The following is a 27,438-nucleotide window of genomic DNA, read 5'->3' on the forward strand; positions in this document are numbered from 1 at the left end:
AGGATGATGGATTCCCCAATTTCATCTACTGGAGGCCTCATGCTTAGAGTCCTACCATGAGCCAGGAAGTAAGAGGGGAGTTTGAACATATTTATTTGCCTTTGGGACACAGTTCTGGAGGCAGGTTACAAGATTTTGAAACTCACAGGGTTTAGAAGCATCCAAATAAAAGGACAAAATGGCTGCCTCTGAGAGAGGAACACTGACAACTGGACCACAACTTCTTTTAAAATTAAAAGAAAGGGACGGAGAGATGGCTCCGAAGTCAAGAGCACTTACTGCTCTTGCAGATCAGTTCCCCGAACCCACATCTGTCAGTCCACAGCCGCCTGTAACTCCAGCTCTAGGACACCCAACACCACCCTCTGGCCTCCCCGGGCTCACACATTCGGCATATACCCACACATAATTGATTGTAATTAAAGGGAAGAAAAAATAGAAAACAAAGAAAAAACATACAAGAAAACGAGAAACTACAATTTTAAAAATTAAAAAGAGGGGTTGGGGATTTAGCTCAGTGGTAAAGCACTTGCCTAGCGAGCACAAGGCCCTGGGTTTGGTCCCCAGCTCCGGAAAAAAAAAAATTAAAAAGACTTTACCCTATTAATTCTTTATCAGAAAATGGGAGCTCACATCATCCTGTAATGGCTGGTAAGATGTCTCAGTAACCAAAGATGCTTGCCACCAAGCCTGACAACCTAATCTAGATCCCTGGAACCCACATGGTGAATGGAGAGAACCAATCCCTGCAAGTTGTCCTCTGATCCATATATGTGCTGTGGTGTTGGCGTGCAAACACACACACACACACACACACACACACACACACACACACACACAAACAAATACTTTTAAAAGTCATGTATTGCCCAAGACTGAGAAAATGGGCTCTTGCTGCCTCTCTGTGGCCACCCATGAGTGAAAGTCTGCCGTGCGAGGATGGTTGTTCGAAAAGTAAAATAAGTCTATGAGCTGGCATATGCCTGCAATTCTAGAACTTGGAGCATCGGGAGTTCAAGGCCAGTCTTAGCTACTTGGAGTTTGAGAGGCCCTCTTGGGCCACACAAGAGACTCTGAGAGTCCAAGATAGCATACACTGCTGAGAATATGGAATGACCATGCCTCTGTGTAGTCATTTCCAACAAGATAACAAACCTACTTGTGGCGATCTGTCCCAACGATTTTCTAACAAAGAAAATGAAAAGACGAATCAGCAACACTTGTAATCCCCAGAGCAAACACAGGACTGGAAAGAGTCCAGGGATGATCAGAGCTGTCTGAGTGAGCTCAAGCCCGAGTCACCCAGTCCCATGCGGAAAGGAAGCCAGTCAATGGAACTGGAAATCAAGTGAGGGTTTAGCTGCACCACAGTGACTTCAGAACGTGCCTAACGTGTGTAAGGTGCTGGGTACCACAGACAAACAAAGGGGAGGAGGGAGAGTATGCTTTTATTTATTGTGTGTGGAGGTCAGAGGTCATCTTGCAGGAGTCGGTTCTCTTCTATCATGTGGCTTCTCGGGTTTGAACTCAAGATGTCAAGCTTGGTGGCAAGCTCCTTTACCAGCTGAGCCCTCTAGCTAGCTTAGTTCTGAGCACCTCTCCTGTTGTTCCCGTGCAACATGGGCGCACTGACCTATGTTCTCAGATGGCCCCTCCATGCTACGTCTCCACGACTCCGTTTCTAGTCACCTGACTGCAGCAGCAGTTCTTCTAGTATTTGTGTGACTGACTTCTGCTGCTGCTGCAGGGAGATCGGCCCCACATTATTCAGGAACCAGAAGTTGGGAATCTTCCAGGGCAACCCCAGGTGCTGGGAATGAATGATCTTGTCCACATCGAAGGCTCTTTGCGCCAGTTCCTTCGCCTCAGCTTCATTCATCAGCCAAATTTCCCGAAACTTATCCTGGTCAATGATGATGAAGTGTCTGTGAAGGGAAAGCATAGAGCATGGCCAGAAGACATCAACGATCCCCACCCACCCACCCATCCCCGCCTTCTCAGACCCATCCTGTGAGCTGTAGGTGTTCCCCACCCCCCAACCCCCACCCCCGCTGGATTGTTTTCTGCCACCTTTCCCAGCCTGCTGGCTGGCTCTCTGGCAGAGTGACCTTCCTATGACTTTAGCTTTGATGAGTGTCACTTTGTCACATGCTGGAGACTGGAGCAGTGGCATCCCAGTGCTCCCAGTTGTCAATAGGACCAGAACATGAGGAAGAAGTGCAGCTATCCCAACAAGGAATAAGATGGACAAGTGACACACGAGGGGGTCCGCAGACCTCTGGGCTGGCTCCAAAAGACCTGCTGAGTTCAAGTCTAGTGAAGTCATCGCTACTGAGCCCCTGCAGACTCGCCCTCCCAAGCCCCCACCCCCATTGCAAGACAGGTCCAAGGGCTCCATCCTCAGGACACCTACCTTATGGCTTTCTGTAGGTCCTTGAACTGCGTCACGAGCCGTTTGTAGTCTGAGGTCAGGGACTGGTTGTCCTCCTGAAACTGCTTTATCTGCTTGCTGTATTTTGTTCTCAGGTTGTTGAGGATATCGTGCAGGCTGATTGAGAGGAGGAAAGCAAAGTGGGGCGGCTAAGCCCACTGCATGAAGGTCCCCTCTCGCCGCCTGACTTTTTCTCCCCCTTCAGAAGAAAAAGGCATTTACCCGTGCCTGGGGGCTACCACAAAAGGTCCAGAAAGCAAGCCGGTCTACTCACTCACTCACTCACTCACCACCCACTCACACACTCACCACCCACTCACACTCACCACCCACTCACACTCACCACCCACTCACTCACCACCCGCCCACTCACCCACTCACTCACTCACCCACCCACTCACTCACTCACTCACTCACCCACTCACTCACTCACACACTCACTCACTCACACACTCACTCACTCACCCACCCACTCACTCACTCACCCACTCACTCACTCACACACTCACTCACTCACACACTCACCCACTCACTCACCCACCCACTCACTCACCCACCCACTCACTCACCCACTCACTCACTCACTCACACACTCACTCACCCACTCACTCACCCACCCACTCACTCACTCACCCACTCACTCACTCACCCACTCACTCACCCACTCACTCACCCACTCACTCACCCGCCCACTCACTCACCCACTCACTCACCCACTCACCCACTCACCCACTCACTCACTCACATACTCACTCACCCACTCACTCACTTACTCACCCACCCACTCACTCACCCACTCACTCACTCACTCACTCACTCACACACTCACTCACCCACTCACTCACTCACTCACACTCACTCACTCACTCACACACTCACTCACCCACTCACTCACACACTCACTCACCCACTCACTCACTCACTCACACACTCCCTCACCCACTCACCACCCGCCCACTCACAACCCACTCACTCACTCACCACCCGCCCACTCACCACCCACCCACTCACTCACACACTCACTCACCCACCCACTCACTCACACACTCACTCACTCACACACTCACCACCCGCCCACTCACTCACCCACTCACCACCCACCCACTCACCACCCGCCCACTCACCGGTTGAGTTTCCTCTTCTGCTGGGACTTGATCACCGTGCTCTCTTCGTCTCTCTTCTTCAGGACCTGGAAGTTGTACTCCAGCTTCTCCTGGTTTAGCTGGTAAGTTGCCTTCATCTGCTGCAGCTGCTGCTCAAGAATCTGGTGTAAATTTTAAAAGTAAATACACAACACACACACACACACACACGTACATACATGCATACATGCATGAACACACACATCTATACATGCATACCGAGTTGGCCCTAGTATAACATTCTATCCCAGAGGACCTTAACGGTTTGTCCAAATCATGTTCCAGTGGGACTTCGGGGACAGAAGCCTCAACCTGAATTAGCAATTCAACCATGAAGGGCTGGAGCAAAGGCTCAGAGGTTAAGGGCATTCGTGGCCGTCACTGAGGACTGAAAGCTGGGATTCCAACACATATGTTAGGAAGGGGATACAGTGTGTTCTTCTGGTCTCTGAAGGAACCTGCACACACATGTGCATACACGAAGACACAGACACAGACACAGACACACACACACACACACACACACACACACACACAAACATAATGAAAAGAAGAAGCAAAATAACAGGTAAACTACAGATCACTCCTGTGGCAGCTAACCCTGAATATTCAGAGAAAGGGGGCTTCCAGGATGTTCAAGTGCGATGAACCCTGGCTCCAAACCCATTAATGGTAATGAAAACTGTCTTTTAAAACACCATAAAATACCACCGCAGAAGCTTAAAATTTCCTCAGTTTTGCTCTGCAGAGCAGCAGGATCAGCGGAAAGCAACCAACCCATGTTCATTTAAAAGGACGGACATCGCTGTTGTGTGGGAGAAAGAATTCAGTCCTTTGTGGTGGAAGGCATGTTGGCGGGTAGCGCCATAGCAGTGCCATGGGGACCAGTCTGTTCACATTGCGCCGTGAGCAGGAAATGAGAAAGGGGACAGGTATCTCATGGGTCCACATCCACCAAGTGACCAATGTCAGATATCTTTCTAGGTGCTTCTGGGAAACCACTATTGTAGATCCCATCTAGGTCTAACACAGGTGAGCACACCCATGTTAACAAGTTTACAGTAAGCACAGGGTGTGGGGGACGGGAAGAATGCTCTCCTTCAATCAGAAACTCAGAAGCCCTCGACCTTGGCAACGGCCCTGGAAACAGCCCTGAGGGGGGCGTCACCTCATCTCTGCTGAGACCTGGGTGAGCACTAGCTGGCGGGCTGATACTGAGAGCTCCGAGCTCTGGGGAGGGGACGTGGTACAGGAGGAGGGAGGTGTGGAGAGAAACCACAAGCAAGACACCAGGCAAGGATAATTAGCAGTGAGGAGGGCAGTGCGGCTGAACCGAGTCAAGCTTATTCAGAACATCATTCAGAAGTCAAGAGAGTGTCTCTACAGCTGCTAAGCATGGGCGTCCCGACCCTGCAGAAAGGTTACTCTGCCAATTTGTGGGAAAATGGTAAGAGTGGTGCACACCTCCAATCAGAGCCTTCCATAGGCCCAGACAGAAGGGCTGTGAGTTCCAGGCCACCCTGGTCTACCTGGTGAAATCCTCAACAAATGTATTAATTTGCATGCAAGCAAGTGTTGTGAATGTGTGTGTGTTCACATGTGTGAGCAGGACTGTAATGCGTGTGGGTACCATGTATGAAGGTTGATGTCAGTCAGTCTCTTATTTTTTGAAACACTGAACTTGGAGCTCACTGACTAGGTGAGGCTGGCTGGCCAGTGAGCTACAGGAATCCCCTCGCCTCCACTACCCTGACACGGGATTTACAGTGACGCGCTACCATGGCAAAAGCAGATGCTAACACGCTCCTCTTCTGAGTAGAAGGGGCAATTTAACATGTGGTCTCCCCAAAGCCTCCCTCCTGTCTCTCTCAGCCAGACTGAGATTCCTTTCAAGGAATTTGGAGAAGGTGATTCCGGGCAAGTCTTCCTCAGGGAGAGCGAACTGGGAGGTGACAAAGGGAAGGGAAAGCCAAGAGGCTGAAATTCACATGCCTCAGCCTCCCAAGTGCTGTGATTATGGGCATGAGTCACCATGACAAACATAATCTCTACAAATACACCCCGAAAACTGAACCATGGGCCTATTACATGCTAGACAACCACTCCCTCACTGAACAGCCCAACATCCTGCTTGCCTGCTTCCCTTCTCTCCCCTCCTCTCCCTCCCCCCACCCCTCCCCCTCCTCTGCCTCCTGAGTGCTGGGATTGAAGGTGTGCACCACTACCACCCAGCACCTCTTTGTTTCTTAGACGTGAAGTGATTAGGTCCAAGGTTCTCAGTAACTGGCTTTGCCAAGAGCAATGTGTGGCCTGTGCCCCACAGGCGGGGAGCCCTGTCCCCACCACCTTGTCTTGTCAGAACTGAGCACCTTTCCAGAGCAGCCTCCGAGAAGACACTGAAGTGACGGGCGAGGAACTGCCAAGGGCTATATCTCCCCTTCCAACCATATCTAACATTTGATGTTGAGATTTCTAATGTGAACAAGGGCCCAAAGGATCCATGGGAGATTCTCAGGGCAGGACCAATTCAGGTGTGATGACCTCGAGTCTGTTCCCAGGGATGGTCCAGTGTGGTTCCAGAGAACAATTCTTTTTTTCTCTGATGGAAACCAGTCACGTTCCAAACATGACCATTTGGGGCATAGCCCAGGAGTCGGGATCAGAACCCAAGCTATATGAGCTCAGGGGCTGGCCAGGGACCAGTGAGGTAGCTTGTCACAGAAGTCCAGGAGAAAAGTCCCGTGTTGGCTAGGTTGACCACTCAGAGGGGAAGGTCTCCTGAGCCACTTGGAACTAGAGGTGACAGCAGTGGCTCTTCCGGACCTCTCTGGGACAAAGAGTGCATGAGTGTCTGAGTGGTGGTGTCCAGAGACCCCGGTGCTCCCCACAACTCTGCAGTGAGCCTGGATTGACAGGATAGCACTCTCCAAACCTCTCTAGCCACAGCATGTATTTACATCCATACTACGATGAGCATATGTGATTCTCACATGAACTCAATGTGAATACCATTTTTAAAGGAAGACTGCATTAAGAAATGTATTTTCCTATGTGCATTTACAAAATTATTTTGTCTTTGAATATGGTTGCCCCAGAGAGTGGCATTATTAGGAGGTGTGGCCTTGTTGGAGGAAGTTGTCACTGTGGGCATGGGCTTTAAGACCTTCATCCTAGCTGCCTGGAAGCCAGTCTTCTCCTATTGCCTTCTGAACAAGATGTTGAACTCTCAGCTCCTCCTGGGCCACGCCTGCCTAGATGCTGCCATTCTCCGGCCTTGATGATGATGGACTGAACCTCTGAACCTGTAAGTCAGCCCCAGTTAAATGCTGTCCCTATAAGAGTTGCGTTGGCTAGGGTGTCTGCTCACAGCAGTAAAACCCTAACTAAGACACCTTCCGTTTTTAAAAAATCCAGGACCTTGTATATACTAGGCCATCCTTTAAGATATATTTAAGGGATAATGAAAAGAAAGAGAAATAACTTCTGGAAGTCATTTCTGATCCTACATGTCCTCTGGTATCTATGCCTATACAATGATGTGCATGCGCGCGCGCGCACACACACACACACACACACACACACACACACACACACACACACGAACATTTCCAGTGCCACCTTTTTAATGTGTATGTGTGAGTGACTGCATGTATGTATATGCACCATGTGCAGGTAAAGGAAATTGTGAGCCACCAAGCCCAGGTTTTCCACAAGAGCAGCAAATGCTCTTAACCCCAGACCATCTCTACAGCGCCGGGCACCACATTGTTAGCATTGTGAATCACTTCCTGTCCCACACTTCACTGAATACGGTGCAGAGGCCTCGGAGCTGAAGGACTTGAGTCCGGTTTGCAATGTGGAAGAGTTTAGCAATATGCAAAGCCCCCAAGCAACCGGATATCAGCAGCCTGTGGTCTGATTGTTTTGATTTGCATCTCTTCTTGCACACGTGTTTGACTAGTGTTGGCTATTTTTGCTTCCTCTGTGGCAATGCCAGTGACAGGTGCCTTGGGCAAAGCCAGTGTCCTGAGCGTGTAACACCAGCCCTCTGGGTTTCACCAGATCTCAGATGCAAGGCAGCTCCCACTGGGGTCCCAGCGGCAATGCCATATGGAGGTTGTTAACAGTGTGGCCGGAGATCCCACAGGACTCACAGAAGCCGTGTCCCCCACAGTCCACGTCTGCAGGGCACAGTGACGGGTTACACAGCTGGTTGTTGGTCTCCTCTCTTTATGTTTATGACTGTCAATCAGCTCAGGTTTTAGTCTCAGCACAGTCATCCTTGATTGATAAATATTAATCATAGATTATTGTTGCTTATTTGCTTGTTTTCTGAGAAGGGTCTCATGTAGCCTAGACTGGCTTCAAATCCAGATGTAGCCAAAGATGACCTAGAACTGCTAATCCTATTGCTTCCATCTTGTAAACTCTCTGGGGTGCGAGCATGTTCTCCCGGGTGCAGGCATGAACTCTGGGGTGCAGGCAGGTACTCTGGGGTGTGGTCAGGTACTCTGGGGTGTGGTCAGGTACTCTGGGGTGCAGGCAGGTACTCTGGGGTGCAGGCAGGTACTCTGGGGTGTGGTCAGGTACTCTGGGGTGCAGGCAGGTACTCTGGGGTGCAGGCATGTACTCTGGGGTGCAGGCATGTACTCTGGGGTGCGAGCATGTTCTCTCAGGTGCAGGCAGGTACTCTGGGGTGCAGGCAGGTACTCTGGGGTGCAGGCAGGTACTCTGGGGTGCAGGCATGAACTCTGGAGTACAGGCAGGTACTCTGGGGTGCCAGCGTGTATCTTATCCTTGACTCCTTTCCCCAGACATGTATCATTTGCCACTATGCCTGGCACATATTCAGTGTTTCTGGTTAACATCCTTGTATTAAAGACGGCAGCTCTTATCGAGAGTTGGACTTACAATTTTAAATAAACATGGGCCAGCTGAGCCCAGTGGCATAGGCTACAACCTCAGCCACTCCAGAGGCTAAGGCAGGTGTGTCACAAAGCCAGACAGGTGACTTCGTGACCAGCCTAGGTAACTCAAGACTATCTCAAAAGTAAAAAGAAGGCTATGGATGAAGCTCAGTGGTACAGTGTCTGCTTAATGTGCGTGAGACCCCAAATCCAACCCCCAAAACAACAGATGATAGACGAGAGAGAAAGAGAGAGAGAGAGAGAGAGAGAGAGAGAGAGAGAGAGATGATAGAGCATGAGCAGTCTAGAACAAAACCACTTTTTTCATTCATTGAGAGTTAAGCTAAGTCAGGCATGGTAGCATCCAGTTTAGTCCCAGCCCTCAAGAGGCAGAAGCAGGCGAATTTCTGTGAATCTGAGGCCAGCAAGTTCCAGGACAACAAGGGCTACACAGATAAACACTGTTTCCAAAAAACAAATCATTTTTGAAAAGAGTTAAACTAAAGGGTTGGAGGGGGATGGTTCAGTGGTTAGAGCACTGTCTGGTTTTGCAGAGAACCTGTGTGTGTCCTAGTCCTAACACTCCCACGGTGGCTCACAACCACCTGCAACTCCCAGCACTTTGAAGCTAGAAGCAGAAAGATCAGGAGTTCAGGGTCATCCTTGGCTACACAGAGAGTTCAAGACCAACCTAAGCTACATTAGACCCTAACCCTGCCCACAAAGAGTAAAAATAAATAAAGGTAAAAGGAAGCAGTAAATACTATGTAGTGAGTGACTGCCTCTGAGACACTGGGTGCTGTAGCTAAGTTGAGACCCTTGGAGACAGCTGCCACCTGATCCCGGGTGAGGGGAGCAGTCCCTCACCTGTACGTCCTGCTCCAGCTTGATCTTGATCGAGTTGTACTCCTCGCAGTCCCAGACCCGCTGCCTGTTGAGCTGTTTCTCGTAGTCCTCCACCCTCTTCATGCGGTTGATGAGGTACTCCAGCTAAGGATGGCAGACCACAGGATTAGGGAGCCTCCTGCACAACTCTGTCCTCCAGAGAGCCCAACAAGCAGGCCAGTGAATGGCCCAGAAGTCTCATAGACAGCGATGGCATTCAAAGGCCTCAAGGCTTTGAGTTCTGGGAGCCTTAGCCAGGTTCTTATTGCAGAAACCACAGAGAGGCGCTCTGTCATGAAGGTAAACCGGGGCTGGCATGATGGCGCAGCTGTTAAGAGAGTAATGCTCTGCTAGGCCCCAAGTTCGGTTCCCAGCATCCACATGACTGTAACTCCAAGAGACCTATATACCTTCTTCTGTTTCTGTGGCTCCCACACCCTCACATAGGCTCACATACCTACACATTACAACAAAAACACAAAAGCAAAAGAACAGAGTTTAAAAGAAGTTAGACTCTCTTTATAACCTAGCCTAACGGCGATGATGATGATGTGTCTTACATCGTTTCTTTGTTCTTTGTACATATGAAATGAAGTAATGCAATATCCCCAGGATATTTCTTAAATATGTCTTAATACTGGATTGTACACACCTGCAACACCAACAATCAAGAGGCAGAAACACGTTCACAAGTTCAAGACCAGCCTGTTCTACACAGGGAGTTTCAGGCAAGACAAGACTACACAGTGAGACCATCTCAATAATAACAATAATAATAATAATAATAATAACAATAACAATAATAACAACGATAATAATATAATTAGGCAAAGTATGTTTTAAATGTTTCCCATAGGTGAGATAGCTCAGCTGGAAGAGTGCTCACTTAGCACAGAGGAAACCCTGGGTTGGGCCCTTGTACTTCATAAACTGGACGTAATGTTGCCTGGCTTCAGCACTCAGGGGATGCAGGCAAGGTCAAAAGGATCAAGGTCACCCTGAACATATAGAAAGTTTGAGGCCATCCTGAGCTATATGTGGCCATCCTGAGCTCTCTCAAAGAAAGAAGGAAAAAAATCAAAACACTTTCTTGGGCCACAAATGCTATGACTTTGGTGGATGCCGAGGGGACAGTGTGACAAAACGGTGGAAATCTCTGCAAGCTGCGAAATTGTTCTCTAACCCTCAGACACATCCAGACTTCAAACCCCCACCAATAACTATGAAGCTCAGAAAGGAGCGTGAGCCACACAGGTCCTACTCGAGACACTTGAGGTTCAAACTTAGCGGTATCTATCGTTACCCACAGGTTCACGGTTGCCCTGGACGCCCCCACCCACCCACTTGCCCACCCTTTACCTCCTTGGCATTGTGAGCCTGCAGGGCTCGCTCCCATTTCTTCTTATTAGTGGTTAGCAGTTCTTGTCGCTCTGACTCAAAGGCCTTCTGCAACAGGACAGGAAACAGCACTGTGTCTGTCCCCATTGTGGGGAGGGGGCCCCATCAGTACCAAGAACTTTTAGGTAACAACACAAGTGCCTTGTCACATTGACAAGCAAAGTCATGTACAAACATGAACTCCCCACGTGTCATGTGGTTGAATGGCTGCTGAAAGAGTTGCACAGAAGCTAACAAACGTATACTTCTCATAGGTTCTGAGAGGAAGCTTCCCAGAGTCCCACAGCTTAGTGCAGTCGCTCTCCACCTTCCTAATGCTGCGAGCCTTCAATTTCTCATGTTGTGGTGACCCCCAAACATAACATTATTTTATTGCTGCTTCACAACTGCTGTTTTGCTACTGTTGTGGATCATGATATAAATATCTGATATACGGGATATCTAATATTTGACTGCTATGAAAGGGTGGAGAGCCACTGGCTTAGTCTATCAGAGGCCTGGTACTGGTGACAGAAATCATCCTTAGCTGGCAGCCTCAGGGCAAGCCTTGGCAAGTACCTCAACGTTGACCAGCATTGCCGTGGCTGGGCCCCACGAAACAAAGACAACATGCGATTGAGAAGGCCTCCCACTGCAGAGGTGACTCCCATTGCCCAGGTGACATGACGATCAGGAGAAGGTCCAGCCCTCTTATATCTCTTCCATGTTTGGAAGCCCTAGAACCCAATCTTAATTTTGAAGGTGTCATTCAAATTCAAGGCACTCATCCTTGATCCCTAGCTGTCACTTCCTGTCCCTGTCCCCTCACATCACAGTGGGCCATGTGCCAGCGACAAACCGCTCCATTTGACTATGGGTCTGGAACGCTAACACCCCTCACTTATCCCCTGTGGCTCTATACTGGCAACCCGGTTGAACAGAGAGGCTCCAGAGAGATGGCTTTGGGCATGGCTCCTGGACAGTCTGAGACAGGGAAAGAGCCGTCCTGAGTGTGGGCAGCACATTAGATTAGGACCCTGACTAGAACAAGCTGGGGTCTGGTGGGATAAGGGGGAGAGGGACCCCCTTTAACTAGGCACACTCCTCTCTGCTTCTCATCTTCACAGTGTGAACTGCTTAGCCCCACGCCCTCTCCATCATGGCGGGCTGAGTCCTCTCAACCCATCAGCCACAGCGAGGCCTTTCCCCTTAATGTTTTCTCCCAGAGACTGCGCTTTCACAATACCAGCACCAGCCGAACTCGATACCTAGGAGTTTCTGTGTTTCGTTCTAGTCGTCTCCCATGAGACTGCAGGCTCTATTTTGTTCATGGCCGTCTCTGCTGCCCCTGGGACAGTGCCCTGCATACAGTAGACACTGGGCTACTGTTTAATAAATGAATGAATGAGCAAACAAACCCTAAAATCAGAGACAGAAATCAGAGGTGTCCCCAAGAGCCCTCACCTCGATGTAATTGAGCTCTTGACGGAAGTTCTTCATCACGCTCTTCACTTGCTCCTCCATCCTCTCCAGAAGCACGGTGATGTCTTCTGACTGTTTCTTCAAGTCCTTCACATACTGGTCATCCTTTATTTTTAACTCCTTGAGAAGAGAACAGGCAGAATTGTCAGAGACAGAGACAGAAGCAAGAAGCCCCAAGCACACACAACCGTCACCTCTCGTCCAAAGCTGTAAACACTAGGTATTAGGCCAGGCATAACGGCACGGATCTAGAGATGGGGAGCTTGTGAATGTGAGTGTCAGCCTTGGTTATTAAGTGAGTTCGAGGCCCCTCTAGGGTTCATAGTGAGCTCAAGGCCAGCCTGGCCTATATAGCAAGACTTAGTTACAAAGAAAAATCCAGGTGTGGTGGTATATACTTTTAAATCCCAGCGCTTGGCAGAGGGAGGCTGTGCATGGAAGCGCCTTGGCATGCTAGGCAAGCACTTTACCACTGAGTTACAACCCTAGTCTCAGCCAATAGTCTTCAACAAGCCTACACTGTGGTGAAAGTCCCCTCAATGCTATGGGAGCCAGCGGTCAGCAGAGCGCTCACTCGCCATGCAGGTGGCCCTAGGCTCGATCTGTGGCATCGCGTAAACCAAGTATAGTGACACACGCCTGCGATGTCAGTGCTTAGGAGGCCGAGGCAGGAGGGTTAGAAACTCAAGACCATCCTCCATTACAAGTACAGTTCAAGGCCAACCTGGTCCTTATGAGTCTGTGCCCAGAAACTGAAAATGAAAAAGAAGAAACAGCATTATTGAACTAGCTGGACAGTTCACACTGTACAATATAAAACAGCGCTCTCTCCTTTTGTCATAAAAAATTAACTCAGATGGAATAAAAACTTAAAAGCAAAGCCTAAAATAGCAAATGCCGGAAGAAAACAGGAAGTGCCTTGGGAGAGAAGACTTGCCGTGGGAACAAAATGAAAACCAGACAAGTGGGACTGTGCCAGACCCAACCTTCTGAGAGGTTAGAGACTCAGCCAACGGTGCACAGGGAATCTCTCAGAATGAGTCGGCAGCACTGGGAGCCATCTGCCTGAGAGAGCTGGTGTACATGTCCGCAAAGAGCTTCAACTTGGCATAAAAAAGGTCAACGCCCCAGCCCACCTGGCCTTGAACTTGCTATCCTCCTGCATCAGTCTCCCAAGTGCTGGGATTACAGGTGTATATCTCCATTCCTGGCTTGAGTCTTGTCACGTGCTAGGTGATAAAGGAAGGCAGGAAAAGCCCAGGACCGCCATGCCACACCCCCCTCGGCCAGGACGGAGGCTGGCCCCTTGCCTGCTGCAGCTCGCTGATCAGCTTGTTCTTGTCTTCTACGAGCCCAGCACAGTGCACCTGCTGGTTGTTGAGCATCTCCCACAGTTCCTGCGGAATCCGCTTCTGTCTGCCCTCTTCCCACTTCGACGTGATTTCATCAAATTTGTCCTGGCTGGTCTTAACTTCATTCTCCAACTTTTCCAGTCTGCAAGTAGAAGCATGCTGGGTGCTCTGGGTCCTGCCTTCCCGAGACGGCTTCTCCCAAGAGCATGGTACAGGCTCCAAGGTTCAGGCCCTTCCCTCAGACACTCACCCAGAGCAAAACCAAACTCTGGGGAAACTATTTTTAGCATAACTTTGTATTGCCTGTTATTTATTTATTTATTTATTTATTTATTTATTTATTTATTTAGTGTGTGTATGTGTGTGTGTGTGTGTGTGTGTCCATGCACATACATGTGCAGGCACATGTGTGTAGAGGACAACTTGAAGAAGTTAGTTCTCAAAGAAAAAAAAAAAAGTTTAAAAAAGGGGTTGGGGATTTAGCTCAGTGGTAGAGCGCTTGCCTAGCAAGCGCAAGGCCCTGGGTTCGGTTCCCAGCTCCGAAAAAAAAGAAAAAAAAATGTAAAAAAAGAAGTTAGTTCTCAGCTTCTATCACATGGGTCCCAGTGCTTCACCCCAAGTGATGTGCTTTCCGAGGAAGACCAACAGCAAGCCGACACAGCAGAGCACAGGCTACCATCCTTCCACATCCGGCTCCCAACCCCCAGCTCTTAATGCCCTGTACAAATCTACGCTGACGTCTGTGATGGCCAACGTTGTTCATCAGCTTGATAGGGTCTAGGGTCACAACAGAAGCAAGCCTTTGGGTGTGCCGTGAGGGCAAGTCACGATTAGGGCACCTGAGGTGAGAAAGCCTGGGCTGAATGAGTCAGGGTCTCTCTCTCTCGGTCTCTCTCTCTCTCTCTCTCTCTCTCTCTCTCTCTCTCTCTCTCTCTTTTCCTCTTTTGGCATCAGATGCGGTGTGAGCAGCCACCTCGAGCTCCTGCTGACATGGCTTCCGTGCCACCGTGGACAGTAACCCCAAACTGTGAGCCAAAAGAAGCCCTTCCTTAGCTAAGCCGACCCCGACTCACACAAAGCCTCTTCTTCATAAACTCCAACCTCCATCTAAAGAGCACAGGCCAGGAGGCCACGCCAAGCCAGCTGGGCCGGGCGGGAGGGTGACACACCGCGGTTATCACAGACAGCTCAGATTCAAATCCTGGCCTTACTGCGGTCAGACTCAAGGCCCATGGCCCCTGCGAGCTTCACTTTGCTCCTCTGTACAACGGAGAGACGAAGCATGACCTTTGTACACCTGTTGCTAGGATTAATAAAATGACAAACTGTGTGTGTTTGGGGGGGGGGGGGCGGGGAGTCTCAGTACCTAGCAGCCTCATCACAAGTGGCACCTAAATTGTTTGTTTCGAGTCTCAGCTTTAGTTCCAGGCTGGCCTGGAACTCCATAGGCACCCGAGTGGCTTCACAACTGAGGCTACTCTCCTACCTCGACTTTCCAAGTGCTGAGATGAGTACAAGCACAGGCTACCACACCCAGCTCATAAATTCTTATGTATGTTTTATTAACAGTGGAGCCTCAGGCGTCGGACCATTCCTGCCCAGCTAGACTAATGGGATGTAAGAGGAGGAAATCAGGAATGCCTTTTTAGAAATTCCAAAGAGGCCCCATGTGGGGTACGCTGAGGATACGGCAGAGAAGAAGGCATCAGAGCTGAGAAGGGAGCTCTTCTGAAAATGGTGGCTAGGACCACACCAGCGAACACTGCTTACTCTATACAACTGTCACCAAACAAGACCACAACTTCTTTGTGTTTTGTTTTGGTTTTGGAGACAGGACTTCTCTGTGTAGCCCTGGCTGTCCTGGAACTCACTGTGTAGACCAGGCTGGACTCGAACTCACAGAGATCCTCCTGCCTCTGCCACCTGAGTGCTGGGATTAAAGGGATGCTCCACCACCGCCTGGCTACAAACTTCTTTAAAGCAGGAGCCACAACATGAATATGATCACGTCCTGTCCCTCCGCTATCCACCCAAGAGCACACAGGACCTATTACAATGATCCTTTCCTTTCTTTCTTTTCTTTTTTAAGATATGCTGCTATATATGTGCCTAACCCTGAGCTATCTGTTGGTCTGGTCATTTAATTGGTTTCTTGGTTGATTTGGGCCTCCCACTTCACCTCCAAATCTTCACTAGGCCTTTAAACAACGCCTCTAAATCTCAGCTACAGTGACATCATCTTATTGCATGATTCCAGGTAACAGTCCTGTATGCCAGAGAGCAGAAAACAAGCCACACTGTTTCCCAGTGCGTTTACCAAGACCAGAGAAGCTCAGATAAAAGGAAGAAAAACCCAGTGTTTTTCCTCACAAAGTGTCACTTTATCACTAAATATTTGGTTTATCTTTGACTTATCTGAGGCTGGAGTGGCCTCTGCGGATTAAACACTAGGGGGCGCTCCAAGCTCAGGTTTCCATCAATTCTGCTGCAGCTTTAGAGCCATAGAAAAGTTTGCTGACAGAAGCAAGCATTGACTTCCCCGCCCCCACCCCAGTCATCCCACATTCTGCCAGCAACTCCTACTCAACAGGATTCACCTGCAAGAGTCATTCCCAGGGTTGTCAGCAGCATCTAAGCCACACCTGTCACTCCCAGGCATGTTCCGGAGATTGCACACCTCTGCCTAAATGCCTTCGCAACAGCCTAAACCTTACTTGGCCTTCACAGTGCAACCCAAAATTCCTGCTGAGTTTTTCCCAACTTCTACAGAAAAGCCAAAAGCCTCCTCCTGTGACTTCCTACAATCCTGACATTGATCTCATTTTTACAACAGACCACAGTTAAGTGTTCCAAGTTATCAGAGGCAAGGGACTGGCTGTCCATTCACACCCACACAGCTTGGGACACTTGAGGGAGGGGAGGGAGGGGAGGAAGGAGAGGAGGGAGGGAGGGAGAGAAGGGAAAGGAGGGAGAGAAGGAGAGGAGAGGAGGGAGGGAGGGAGAGGATAGAGGAAGGGGGAGAGGGAGAGAAGGAGAGGAGGGAGAAGAGGGAGGGAGAGGAGGGAGAGGAGGAGAGAGGGAGAGAGGAGACTGGAAAAGGAGGACTATGGATTCATAAGGAACAGAAAGAGGATTCCATGAGACAATTTTTCGTTCAGGGTGGAAAATTTTCGTTCCAGGGACTTGGAGAGCTGAAGGGTGGCCACATCAGCACACGAATGTAGCCAATCCCTTACCGCTGCCGCTTTGTCTCCTCTTCCTCAACCCTCCTGTGGATCTCTCTTATGTCTGCAGCCACCTGAATATTTGTCACCAACTCAGTCCCACAGAGCAGGAGTTTAGTCAGTTTCTGGAAAACAAAGAGATGGCAATCTGTGAAGCTAGAACATTCTGGGCTGTGCGATGGCTCACTGTGTAAGTGTCCTTTGCTGCCAAGCCTGAAGACTTTAGTTCAACCCCGGGAGCTTACACTGTAGGAATCAACTGCCACTAATTGTCCTCTGACAGCCACATGCAATGTGGCATGCACAACCCGGGGCACACAAAATAAATAAAATGTAATTATAAAAAAATTAAGGCTGGGCATGGTAGTTTATGTCTTTAATAGTAGAACTCAGGTGGCAGAGGCAGGGGCAAGTGGATCTATGGTTTTAAGGCCAGCCTAGTCTTCACAGTGTTTTGTTTTGGACAGGATTACTCTGTGTAGCTCTGGCTATCCTGAACTCCCTTTGTAGACCAGGCTGGCCTTGAACTCACAGAGATCTGCCTGCCTCTGCCTCCCCAGTACTAGGACTAAAGGTGTGTACCATCGACCAGCCTTACACAGTGGATTCTAAGCCAGCTTGCCTTGGACTCCCCATCTCTGCCACCCTGCCCACCTTGCATTTACATGGGTTTGGGGATCGGAACTCCAGTACCTGTGCTTCTGACACAAGCACTTTGGCCGCTGAGTCACCCCCACCCAATTTCTCATTTGTTTGTTTTTGGGGCCAACTCATACTGTATCCTAGGCCAGTCTTGAGGCTGAGCACTCCTGCCCCTGTCTCTTGGGTCCCCATATTTATGCGCTGCCTTTTCTGGCAGGAGCCCACAGTCTGAAAGCTCACTCCTAGGGAACCCCAAAACAAGATAGACTCCAGTTCAGCCCCACTTAGAGAACGAAACACAGGTGTACTTCCTGCCTGCCTGACTATGAAGACCAGGCTAAGAGACTCCGCGGCCACCAGTCGGCTCATACCAGTCGGCTCTCTTCTTTCTGTTTGTAGCTCTTGCTTTGCTCCTCCTCACTCTCCTTCTTGCCATCCAAATACTCTCCCAGAGCTTCCCTGTGGCAGAAACAATGCGGTCATGAGGGCCGTACTCTGTGTTTAGACAACGCCTTTAACCCCAACACCAGGGAGGCAGAGGCAGGTGGATCTCTATGAGTTCCAGGCCAGCCTGGTCTACAAAGCCAGTTCCAGGACAGCCAGGGCTATTACAGAGAGAAACCTAATCTCAAAAAACCAAAAACCAAACCAACGAACCAAACAACAACAAAAACCCACACTAGAAGCAAATAAAGGAGAATGGAGAACCTCAGAATACAAAGCCATCTTTGAGTAAATCTAGTCAGGTGAAAAGGACTGGGAGCTATCAAGTCCCCTGATGGTTGGAGCCGTCAGTTTGACAGAATGCAAAATTACCTGGAACAGGGATCTGGACTGTGTGTGTGGCTGAGATGGGAAGACCCAGCACCCGCTGTGGAAGACATTTCCTGGCTGGGATCCTCTGTACAAGGCCCTTCACCTCCCACCCTGCTGAGAATTATGAGCTGACGTAAATTCTCTCCTTTTTTGCAGGAGCAGGAAAAGGAACCAGGTGTGGACACCGGCTGATGCCATCTGCCACATTTCCGGCCTTACTTTCCTCTGAATCCTGCCCTTGGGCTTCATATTGGATTCTAGAAGGGAGCATGTGTGCTTGGTAAATGGGCTTTCACAGACACTAAAACCAGCCCAGGGCAGCATGGACTTCCTTATCTTTGGCAGGCCCTGCCTCACTGACTGGGGCTGCGATAATGATCAACTGGAAAAGCTACAGCTTGAGAGCTGCCAGCTATGAAAGCACAAAACCCTCGGGTCAGAACAGATGGACCATCACTGTCTGTCAATTGACCTTCCCAATGGGCAGCCAGGCCGGTAGCTTCCAGACGCCTCAGCATAGACCCCAGGGAATCCAGGTGCATCACGTCTTAGGGTTTCTACTGCTGTGAGGAAACACTATGTCCAAAAAGCAAACTAGGGGGAGAAAGGGTTTAATCAGTTTAAGCTTCTAAGTCTTCATTGGCAAAGGAAGTCAGGACAGGGATTCAACCAGGGCAAGACCTGGAGGCAGGAGCTATTCAGAGGCCTTGGAGGGGTGCTGCTCACTTGTTTGCTCCATGGCCTACTCAGCCTGCTTTCTTACAGAACTACCAGCCCAGGGGTGGAACCACCCACAATGGGCTGGACCCTCCCCCATCAGTCACTAAGAAAATGCCCGGCAGCCCAATCTTAAGGAGGTGAAGTTTTCTTCCTTTTTGCAACAGGGCCTCACTGTGGAGCCCAGTCTGACTGACTGGCCTTAAGCTCTTAACCATTGAGCCATCTTTCCAACCCTTAAAAATCTTCTAAAATAATACGTCTTTTCTAAAACTACATTGTAGAGCTGGAGAGGCAGCTCGGTAGTCAGGAGTGCCCGTTGCTCTTCCAGAGGACCTGGGTTAGATTCCCAGCACCCGCATGACAGCTCACGACACCTAACCAATCTGGTTCCAGATATGCACAAGGGGTATATACACGTACGAAGCCAAAACACTGACAAAATAATTACATTACTTTTTGTTCCTCCACTGACAGGAAGACATGCTACATACGGTGTGCATGTGAAGTCTCAGCTTGGAGGAGTCATGCCTCTCCTACTTCCTGGGTACCGGGGACAGAGGTCACGATCAAAAGTGTCTTTACCCGATGAGCCATCCCGCCAGCCCTCAGATCTTTTGAAATACCAATTCCAACTCACACCAGCTCCTTCTGTAATTCTCTCCTGACTTTGGTTTTATCTGAGTTGGGGTCCTTGGAAGAAAAAAAGGAGACTGTTCTGGGCGGCCTCTGAGCCAGAGTGGGGCTGTGCCTGCCACAGCTGACAATGCAACAAACACAAAAGGAATAGCCTAAGAAAAGGGATTCAGGGCTGGGGAGATGGCTCAGCGGTTAAGAGCACTGACTGCTCTTCCAGAGGTCCTGAGTTCAAATCCCAGCAACCACATGGTGGCTCACAACCATCTGTAATGGGATCTGATGCCCTTTTCTGGTATGTCTGAAGACAGCGACAGTGTACTCACATGCACGAAATAAATAAGTCTTTTTTAAAAAGGAAGAAAAGGGATTCCGTTTCTGAGGATTTCTTAGTTTGTTTTACTTTGTCACTGCATAGCATTTACAAATGGCAATAAACAGGCACTTAGGACCTGGAGGATGGCTCGGCACTTAAGGGAGAGTCCTGAATCCTGCAGATTGTTGTCCATGTTTACAATGTTCTGTTGCAGACCTTCAAAGGTCACCCAAGCCTGCAGTGACCCTGGTTTTTGGGAAGAAGCCTCGTGGATAAGCATCCTTAAAACAAGGAGCCAACGCCAGGCAGCAGAGAGGACCAGCATCCACAGCGGGCATAGCCTCAGAGCAGGGTTATCTATCTCCTAGGAAGCAGAGGGCTTCGCTCAAGCCATATGGACTTCTTCCAAGAAAATGGCAGTAGGCCCCGGCTGGGGACAGGAGGCAGAGGCCTCCATTCATGCCCTTGGCCCACTGGGGCGGTTAGCTAGCCAGCCTCTCTGCTTCTTTCTTAGAAGTGTGTGGCAGCTCCATCCCTTATCCGCTCATCCTCAGAAGAGGACCTAATGGTAACAGATAATGCCAGGATGTGTCCAAGGACGAGCTGGCCGTCAAGTGGTGTGTCACACAGGGAAATTCCCTTAAACTGGGAAAAGGGAATTTAAAGCTATCCTTGTCGCTGACTCGCCAGAACCTTCTACTACCCAGCCTTTCCTACTGGCAGCAAACTGAGCCCACCCAAGTAGTGCCGGGCCTGCCTCCTCCATAACTTTCCTTCTGATTAAAACTCCTGCCTCAGCCTAGCTTCGTCGCCCCAGCACTTGGGAGGCTGAATCGGGATTACCGTGAGTTCCAGGACAGCCTGGGCTACAGAGTGTGACCCTGTGTCAACTATGACAGAAACTAACAGACCAACAACTTTTGCCTGTGCAAGCATTTGTTCACACTCAGTCTCTATGTCCGCAAACAGTAAAACGCGTGGCAGCCTCTAATGGGGTTTACAGTCTTCAGAGCCAAAGCTGAGATAATAAACTTGGGGTCTCTGGACTTCCTAGTGCAGTCATACTGGTTTTAACCCCTTCTCTCTGCCTCTTACCGCTAACTGCTCTCTCTTTAACTGGCATACTGGGCCTGGTGACCAGAGCCTAGCATGTTGGGGCTCCCAGCGATGGGTCTGAGCCCTAAAGCTGCAGTAAGAATAGTTCCTATTTTGATGAGAAAGTAAGACAAAGAGCTGTAAGTGCAAAGGCAGTGTGGGTTACACAGAGAGTGCCAGGCTGCCAGTGAGTTTGCCACACCCACGCTGCTAGCCCCTAAGAGGCCCTCCTCACTCCTAAGTGGTCAGATGGACTCCTAAGCAGCTTTTAAGTAAGAAGCTACCAGGATTCCAACATTCCATCAGGAAATAACCCTTCACTGGCTGAGCTCCGTCCACTGGGCTCAAATCCACCGAAGCCCAGTTTTGGAGATAAGAAAGCAGACAATCCCTCTGGACTCCCAAAACCCCTCTCAGCAGTGTCTGCTCACTCAATTTCCTATCTGAACTTACCCTTCGCTCCTCCGGAAAGAACACTGTTGTCTCCTTCTACTAAGACACTGCCAGGCTACGGTAGCTGTACTCTCATCCCCACCTCAAACTTCCTACCTTGGCTGTCAGTCCCTTAATTAATAACCAAGTCTGTCCAAATACTCCCAGCTATTCCGTGGGCCAGAGATTGGGGGTTCCGGAAGGAAAGTGATTTCGGTCCAGATCTGCTACAAATTCTCACCAAGTTTCTGTTTCAATCCCTTTGCTGCTTTAATTTCCCAACCTGGGCACTGTGCTGGCCAATATGGCGACCTTGGACCACACGTGTCTAATAGGCCTTTGAAATGAGGGGTGACCAGACTAACATGAGCTATGAGTTTAAAGCACACACTCAGGGCTGGAGAGATGGCTCAGAAGCTGACAACACTTGTTCTTGCAGAGGATCTGGGTTCAGGTCTCAGCACCCATATGCCATCCAACTGTTCACAACCCTGGTTCCAGGGATTTGATTCCCTCTTCTGATCTCCTGGGGCACAAGGCATGTGTGTGGTGCACATTCGTTCATTCAGGCAAAGTCAGCATACACATAAGATAAAATAAAGAAATCTAAAACAACAAAAAACAAAAACAAAAAACAAAAAACAAACAAAAAAACAAAAACAAAAACAAAAAAAAACCCAAAAGACAAAAACTACCCACTAGGGGCTGGGAAAACAAACAGGAGGACCTGCATTCGAACCTCCACACAGAAGCTGGACAGGGTAGAACTCTGTTAGCCTGTTTTATTATTCTTGGTTTTCTTGTGACTGGGTCTCTTTATGTAGCTCAGGATGGCCTGGAACTCTTGACCCATCTGCTTCAGCTTCCTAAGTATTTGTGGTACTGGCTCATTTTCTTCACTCAGAAAGTTTGTGGGCACTCCTCTGTTCTTGGTATTCTGAACTTTCGCAGTGACGTGCTTTGAAATGGACCCTTTCTTCTCCCGTGGAAAGGTGACTTGTACTCGCCTGATGTGATTGTCATCCCAGAGGCTTGCTGCTGAGTAAGCTCACCCTCTCTAGCTCTCTCTGAGCTCTGGCTGGCTGGTTTAACTCAGCCAAACGCCTCTCCAAGCTGATTGATTCTATCTGGCTTCTCTCAGCTTCTCACTGAATTGCTCTGCCTGGCCTCAAACTAACTCTGGCGATTCATTCTAATCTTTTGTTTGACTTAGTCTCTGGCTTCAGCTGCCTCTGCTGCCCTGTACTGAACTGCGTGAACTCACACCAAACTCAACTCCACTGCGCTGCGCTGCACTCACTGTGCTGACTCCCACCTGACTGACTCTCTCTTTTCTTGCACTGCTTTTGAATAGTTTCTCTTTCCTGTGCCATTATTTTGAGAGTTGGGCGTATCCTACCTCTGACTCATCCTGTCAAATCTTTCTCTGATTCACCACTTTGTCTGCCCTTCGATTAGACATCACTTTCAAACATGGCTGTTTCCTTCTACAAAACTAAGTTTACCTTAAAGATGTGTACTAAGGTTGTGTCTGTATTCCAGCCAGAGGGATAAGTGTGCCGCATGTCTGGACCCTAGCTGCATCACACAGACCTAGGTCTTTGGATATGCTCCCTTGCCAGAACAGCCACATTGCTAGATTAAAAATCCCTCTACACTTCCCTCCCTTTCCTCCCTCCCTTCCTCCCTCCCTTCCTCCTTCCCTCCTTTTTCTTCTTTTTTTCCCCCTTTCTCCGCTCTCCCTTCCATTCCCCTCCTTCCTCTTGTGCTGGGAATTGGCACATGAAAGATCACTGAGACACACACCTCCCTTTACCTGGAGTAGGCCCATTTCCTCCATTGTGCTGAACAGTTTATTATTATTATTATTATTATTATTATTATTACAGGTGTTTTGTCTACATGTATGTCTGTGTACCATGTGCCTGCTTAGTGTCCACAGAAGCTAGAAGAGAGCATTGGATCCCCTGGAACTGGAGTTAGAGACAGTTGTGAACTTCTAGGGGGTATTAAAAACCAAACCCAGGGGGCTGGGGATTTAGCTCAGTGGTAGAGCGCTTACCTAGGAAGCGCAAGGCCCTGGGTTCGGTCCCCAGTTCCGAAAAAAAAGAACCAAAAAAAAAAAAAAAAACCAAACCCAGTTCCTCTGAAAGACCGGTCACTGCTCTTAACCGCTAAGCCACTTCTCCAGGCCTCTTTCATGTTTTTTTTTGTCTTGTTTTTGAGACAAGGTTTCATTATGCTGCCCTGGCTGGCCTCAAACTCCTTATTTTGACCAGCCGGCCTCAAACTCAGAGATGCCTGCCTTCTTCTGCCTCCCAAGAGCTAGGGCTATAGGAAAATGCCACCATATCTAATGACTCCTATCTTTTTAAAAAATATTTACCTATTATTCATTTGCGTGTGTGCGCGCGCGCATGTGCACTCAAACCATGACCCCCCCACACACACACACACAGAGGTCACACTGTCTTCTGCTCAAAAAAGCCAATCAGAAGTATCTATCAGATTCAACTTCAAATTTTATCCTGAGTTCATCTGCTTCTCTCTAGATCATTGCCACAGAGTTCAGGCCAATCCCGAGCCTCACCAGAACCAGAGTAACTGTCTTCTCCCCACCCAGGTCTCCTCAGCCACACCTCCTCCAGCCCCAGTGAGCTGAGTAATTTGAACATGAAAGCGACCCCCTACCCATCAAGAAAGTGGCCTTAATTTTTTTTCTTTTTTCTTTTTTTTTCCCCTGAGCTGAGGACCAAACCCAGGGCCTTGCTCTACCACTGAGCTAAATCCCCAACCCCTGTGGCCTTAATTTTGATCAGACATTATCATAGACTTTATCACACCCAATAAATGTCCCCCGATCCCAACCCCCACACCCCTACAAGACCGAGTTTCTCTGTGTAGCCCTGGCTGTCCTGGAACTCTCTCTTGTAGTCCAGACTGGCCTCCAACTCAGAGATCCTCCTGCCTCTGCCTCCCAAGTGCTGGGATTAAAGGTGTGTGCCATCACGCCTGACAATAAATGTCTCACTATAACCTAGCTCAGTGCCTCCTTTTGAAGCTGGTTCCTGCTTCCTGTCCGGGCCGCCATTGGAGAGCAGCAGCCATGGCCCTGCGCTACCCCATGACCGTGGGCCTCAACAAGGGCTACAGGTGATGGAAGAATATCAGCAAGCCAAGACACAAACGATGCTGCAGGCGCCTCACCTTGCACACCAAGTTCATGAGGGACATGATCCGGGAGGTGTGCGGCTTTGCGCCCTACGAGTGGCGCGCCATGGAGTTGTTCAAAGTGTCCAAGGGCAAGCGCGCACTCAAGTTCATCAAGAAGAGGGTAGGCGGGGTTGGGGATTTAGCTCAGTGGTAGAGCGCTTGCCTAGCAAGCGCAAGGCCCTGGGTCCCCAGCTCCGAAAAAAAAGAAGAAGAAAACAAAAAAAAAAAAAAAAAAAAAAAAAAAAAGAAGAGGGTAGGCATGCACATCCGCGCTGAGAGAAAGCTGAGTCACCTGCTGGCAGCCATGAGGAAGGCGGTGGTCAAGAAGGATTAATGAACCCTCCCCCATTCTTACAAAAGAAGGAGGGGGAGGAGGAGGAGGGGGAGGAGGAGGAGGGGGAGGAGGAGGAGAAGGAGGGGGGGGAGGAGGAGGGGGAGGAGGAGGAGAAGGAGGGGGAACAGCAGCAGCTGGTTCCTTCTCAAGCTGGCTTCAGGTCCCTCACCTAATTTCCCTTTGCTGTCCTTGTCATAGCTCATAGTCATAATGACACTTACTTAACCTATACTTTAATTTGTCTTCTCTCCCTCATTAGAATATGAACTTCCTGCACATCAACTCAATTCCCAGTCTTCTTGTTAAAGGCCACATTCACCGACCACTTTGGAGATGGATAAATGTGGCATCATTTGGAGCCAAGTAGAAGGACAGACAAGAGTCCAGTTCACCTGTCAGCCAAAGACAGCAGCAACAGACAAGCAAACCAAGGATGCTTCCACCTTGCCCAGTTCCTGAACCATCCCCAGTTCTCATCCCAGAATCTCCTAACTAAAGAGCTGGCAGGGATCCCAGGAGGAAGAGCATGGAACAGAATGGCAGATACATAGTGTAATGACGCTCCTAACCCTTCCCCAAGGGGACTGATGGCCATCAGGGAAACGCTGGGGAAGGAGATACCCAGACAGTGTTAGGATGATTAAAAACAGATCTGAGTTACCACGATACTTAGACATGCTAACCAGATCATGGCTTGCCCAACCAGAATGGAGGCACCCAGACCCCCAAAACTAAAAATGGAGTGAATGGCTTAGAAGTTGAAGAACTGTCCCATGAAGTCTGGTGACCAATGAACAAGAGTTCTCATCTTGTGGAAGCCAAATGGATGTCTTTTAAGCTGCGCCTAAGTTAATAAAGACACCAAGGCCTAGGGAGTATGGTGGGGATGCAAGTGTGGTGGCCCCCACAACACCCCCTCCTAACTCAGGTCTGGCACTTGCAATACCTGGAGGGAGTCTAGACAACGGTCTTTGGTTTCTGCAAGCACAAACAAGCAGCTGCCCATCTTTGCTAGACTATCGTGGCCTTAGGCCCAGTGAGTGTGGCCACTAATTGAAATGAAAACTTTTACTCTTATTTTATTTTTATTTTGAGGCATCAAGTCCTTCCTATGTAGTCCAGGTTAGCCCTGACCTCAAAGAGATCTGCCCTGCCTCTGCCTTTTGAGTACTGGGATTAAAGGCATAAACCACTAAACCAGGCTTTGTTCTGCTTAATTTTTTTTTTTAATTTCAAAATGGATCAAGGCGTTCACCTTTGCGTGAAACATACAACCACACATGCTCACTGGCTGTGGTAATTGTCCTGACCTTTGTTATAAGGTATTCTCAGTAGATTGGAGATAACCGACTCTTTGACAGTTCACGGTCCATTACATCAGGTCACAAACTATAGCCTCTGGACTAAAGCTGACCTAGAACTTTTTATTTTTATTTTTAAATATTAGGACAAGGTCCTGCTGTGTAGCCCTAGCTGTCCCAAAACTCACTGCCTGAATGTTGTAAAAGAAACGTTTTCCTGCTCACACCCAGGGAATACACACACACTGAGCGTGGCACTCGGCACTCCCCATCCCACCATCCTGCCACCGAGCTCACCGCCTTCTGGCTTCCTGGCGGGCAGCGATGCGAAGGCGCCGGGCCTGGATTCGCTCCTGCGGGTTATCGGAATTCACCGAGGGCCCGAGAATTGGGGCAGCTAAGTGTTCTTCCCCATTCTGCTCTAGGACCCCAATGCTTCCTGATGGATTCATGGCGGCGACCCACTGGCAGCTCCGCCTGGACCAGCAGCCCGGTTGCTAGGAACAAGCCGTTGCCAAGGGAAAGCAGTCACCTGACCCATCGCTGGCTAGCTGTCGCGAGGGCGCTCGGGTCCAGCTTCTTGGTAACGCACTAAGAATTGTATATTTTAATCCCAGATGTGGACTTTATTCCCCTTGCCTGAAGTTGGTTTGGAAGGGTTGACCTGACTCCACGAAGGCAGCTAGAACAAGCCGCACCTCATCTCTTTCCGAAAGCCCAATTTAGTATCCACTTCCCGAATGAACATTCCTAAAAGGCACTTTTCCTCCAAAATAACTGAGTACCTGCAACATGAAAAGCATTGCACTAAAGCTAGGAACAGTCTTCCTTTCCTCAAGCACAGTGGGAGACCACCTCAGCCCGTTGCGTTTTTTGGAAGTGTGAATCCAAGTACGTTCATCTTCTGTAGCCAGGAGGGTGCAGGAGAATGGTTCGGAAGGAAGTAACCCAGGACACCACCGCTCTCTTAAAGCATCTGTCTGCAGCGGGTGGCTGGGGGGAAGACATTATTCCTTAGGTACCCTGTGCCCCTTGTCAACAAAAATAATGTTCTGGGGCCAGAGAGATGGCTCGGCAGTTAATGTTTCTTGCCAAATAGAGTTCAATCCTTTAGGCCCACACTGTGGAAAAAGAGG

General features: G+C 49.4%; 1 protein-coding gene across 3 annotated transcripts in view; it reads right to left on the reverse strand.

Moving 5' to 3' along the window:
- Drc1 (dynein regulatory complex subunit 1) overlaps nt 1-26,799 on the reverse strand; it is a 34,417-nt gene extending 7,618 nt beyond the window's left edge. The window contains exons 1-10 of one of the 3 annotated variants that reach the window (XR_015621987.1): nt 26,600-26,786; nt 17,814-17,901; nt 16,813-16,925; nt 13,535-13,718; nt 12,207-12,344; nt 10,725-10,811; nt 9,348-9,470; nt 3,556-3,695; nt 2,414-2,548; nt 1,690-1,925 (exon numbers count right to left, since the gene is read on the reverse strand). Coding sequence is in view for 2 of the 3 variants with exons in the window: in XM_087553721.1 (XP_087409847.1) it covers nt 1,682-1,925; nt 2,414-2,548; nt 3,556-3,695; nt 9,348-9,470; nt 10,725-10,811; nt 12,207-12,344; nt 13,535-13,718; nt 16,813-16,925; nt 17,814-17,901; nt 26,600-26,754 (1,407 nt within the window). In the remaining variant the exon portion in view is untranslated. Of the gene's footprint in view, nt 1-1,633; nt 1,926-2,413; nt 2,549-3,555; nt 3,696-9,347; nt 9,471-10,724; nt 10,812-12,206; nt 12,345-13,534; nt 13,719-16,812; nt 16,926-17,813; nt 17,902-26,599 lie in introns of all 3 variants that reach the window. The other 2 variants (NM_001007009.1, XM_087553721.1) reach the window with 2 other exon arrangements.
- Between the last annotated feature and the right edge of the window lie 639 nt (nt 26,800-27,438).

Source organism: Rattus norvegicus, chromosome 6, assembly GCF_021556685.1.
Source record: "Rattus norvegicus strain SHRSP/BbbUtx chromosome 6, alternate assembly SHRSP_T2T, whole genome shotgun sequence".
Lineage (NCBI taxonomy): Eukaryota > Metazoa > Chordata > Mammalia > Rodentia > Muridae > Rattus > Rattus norvegicus.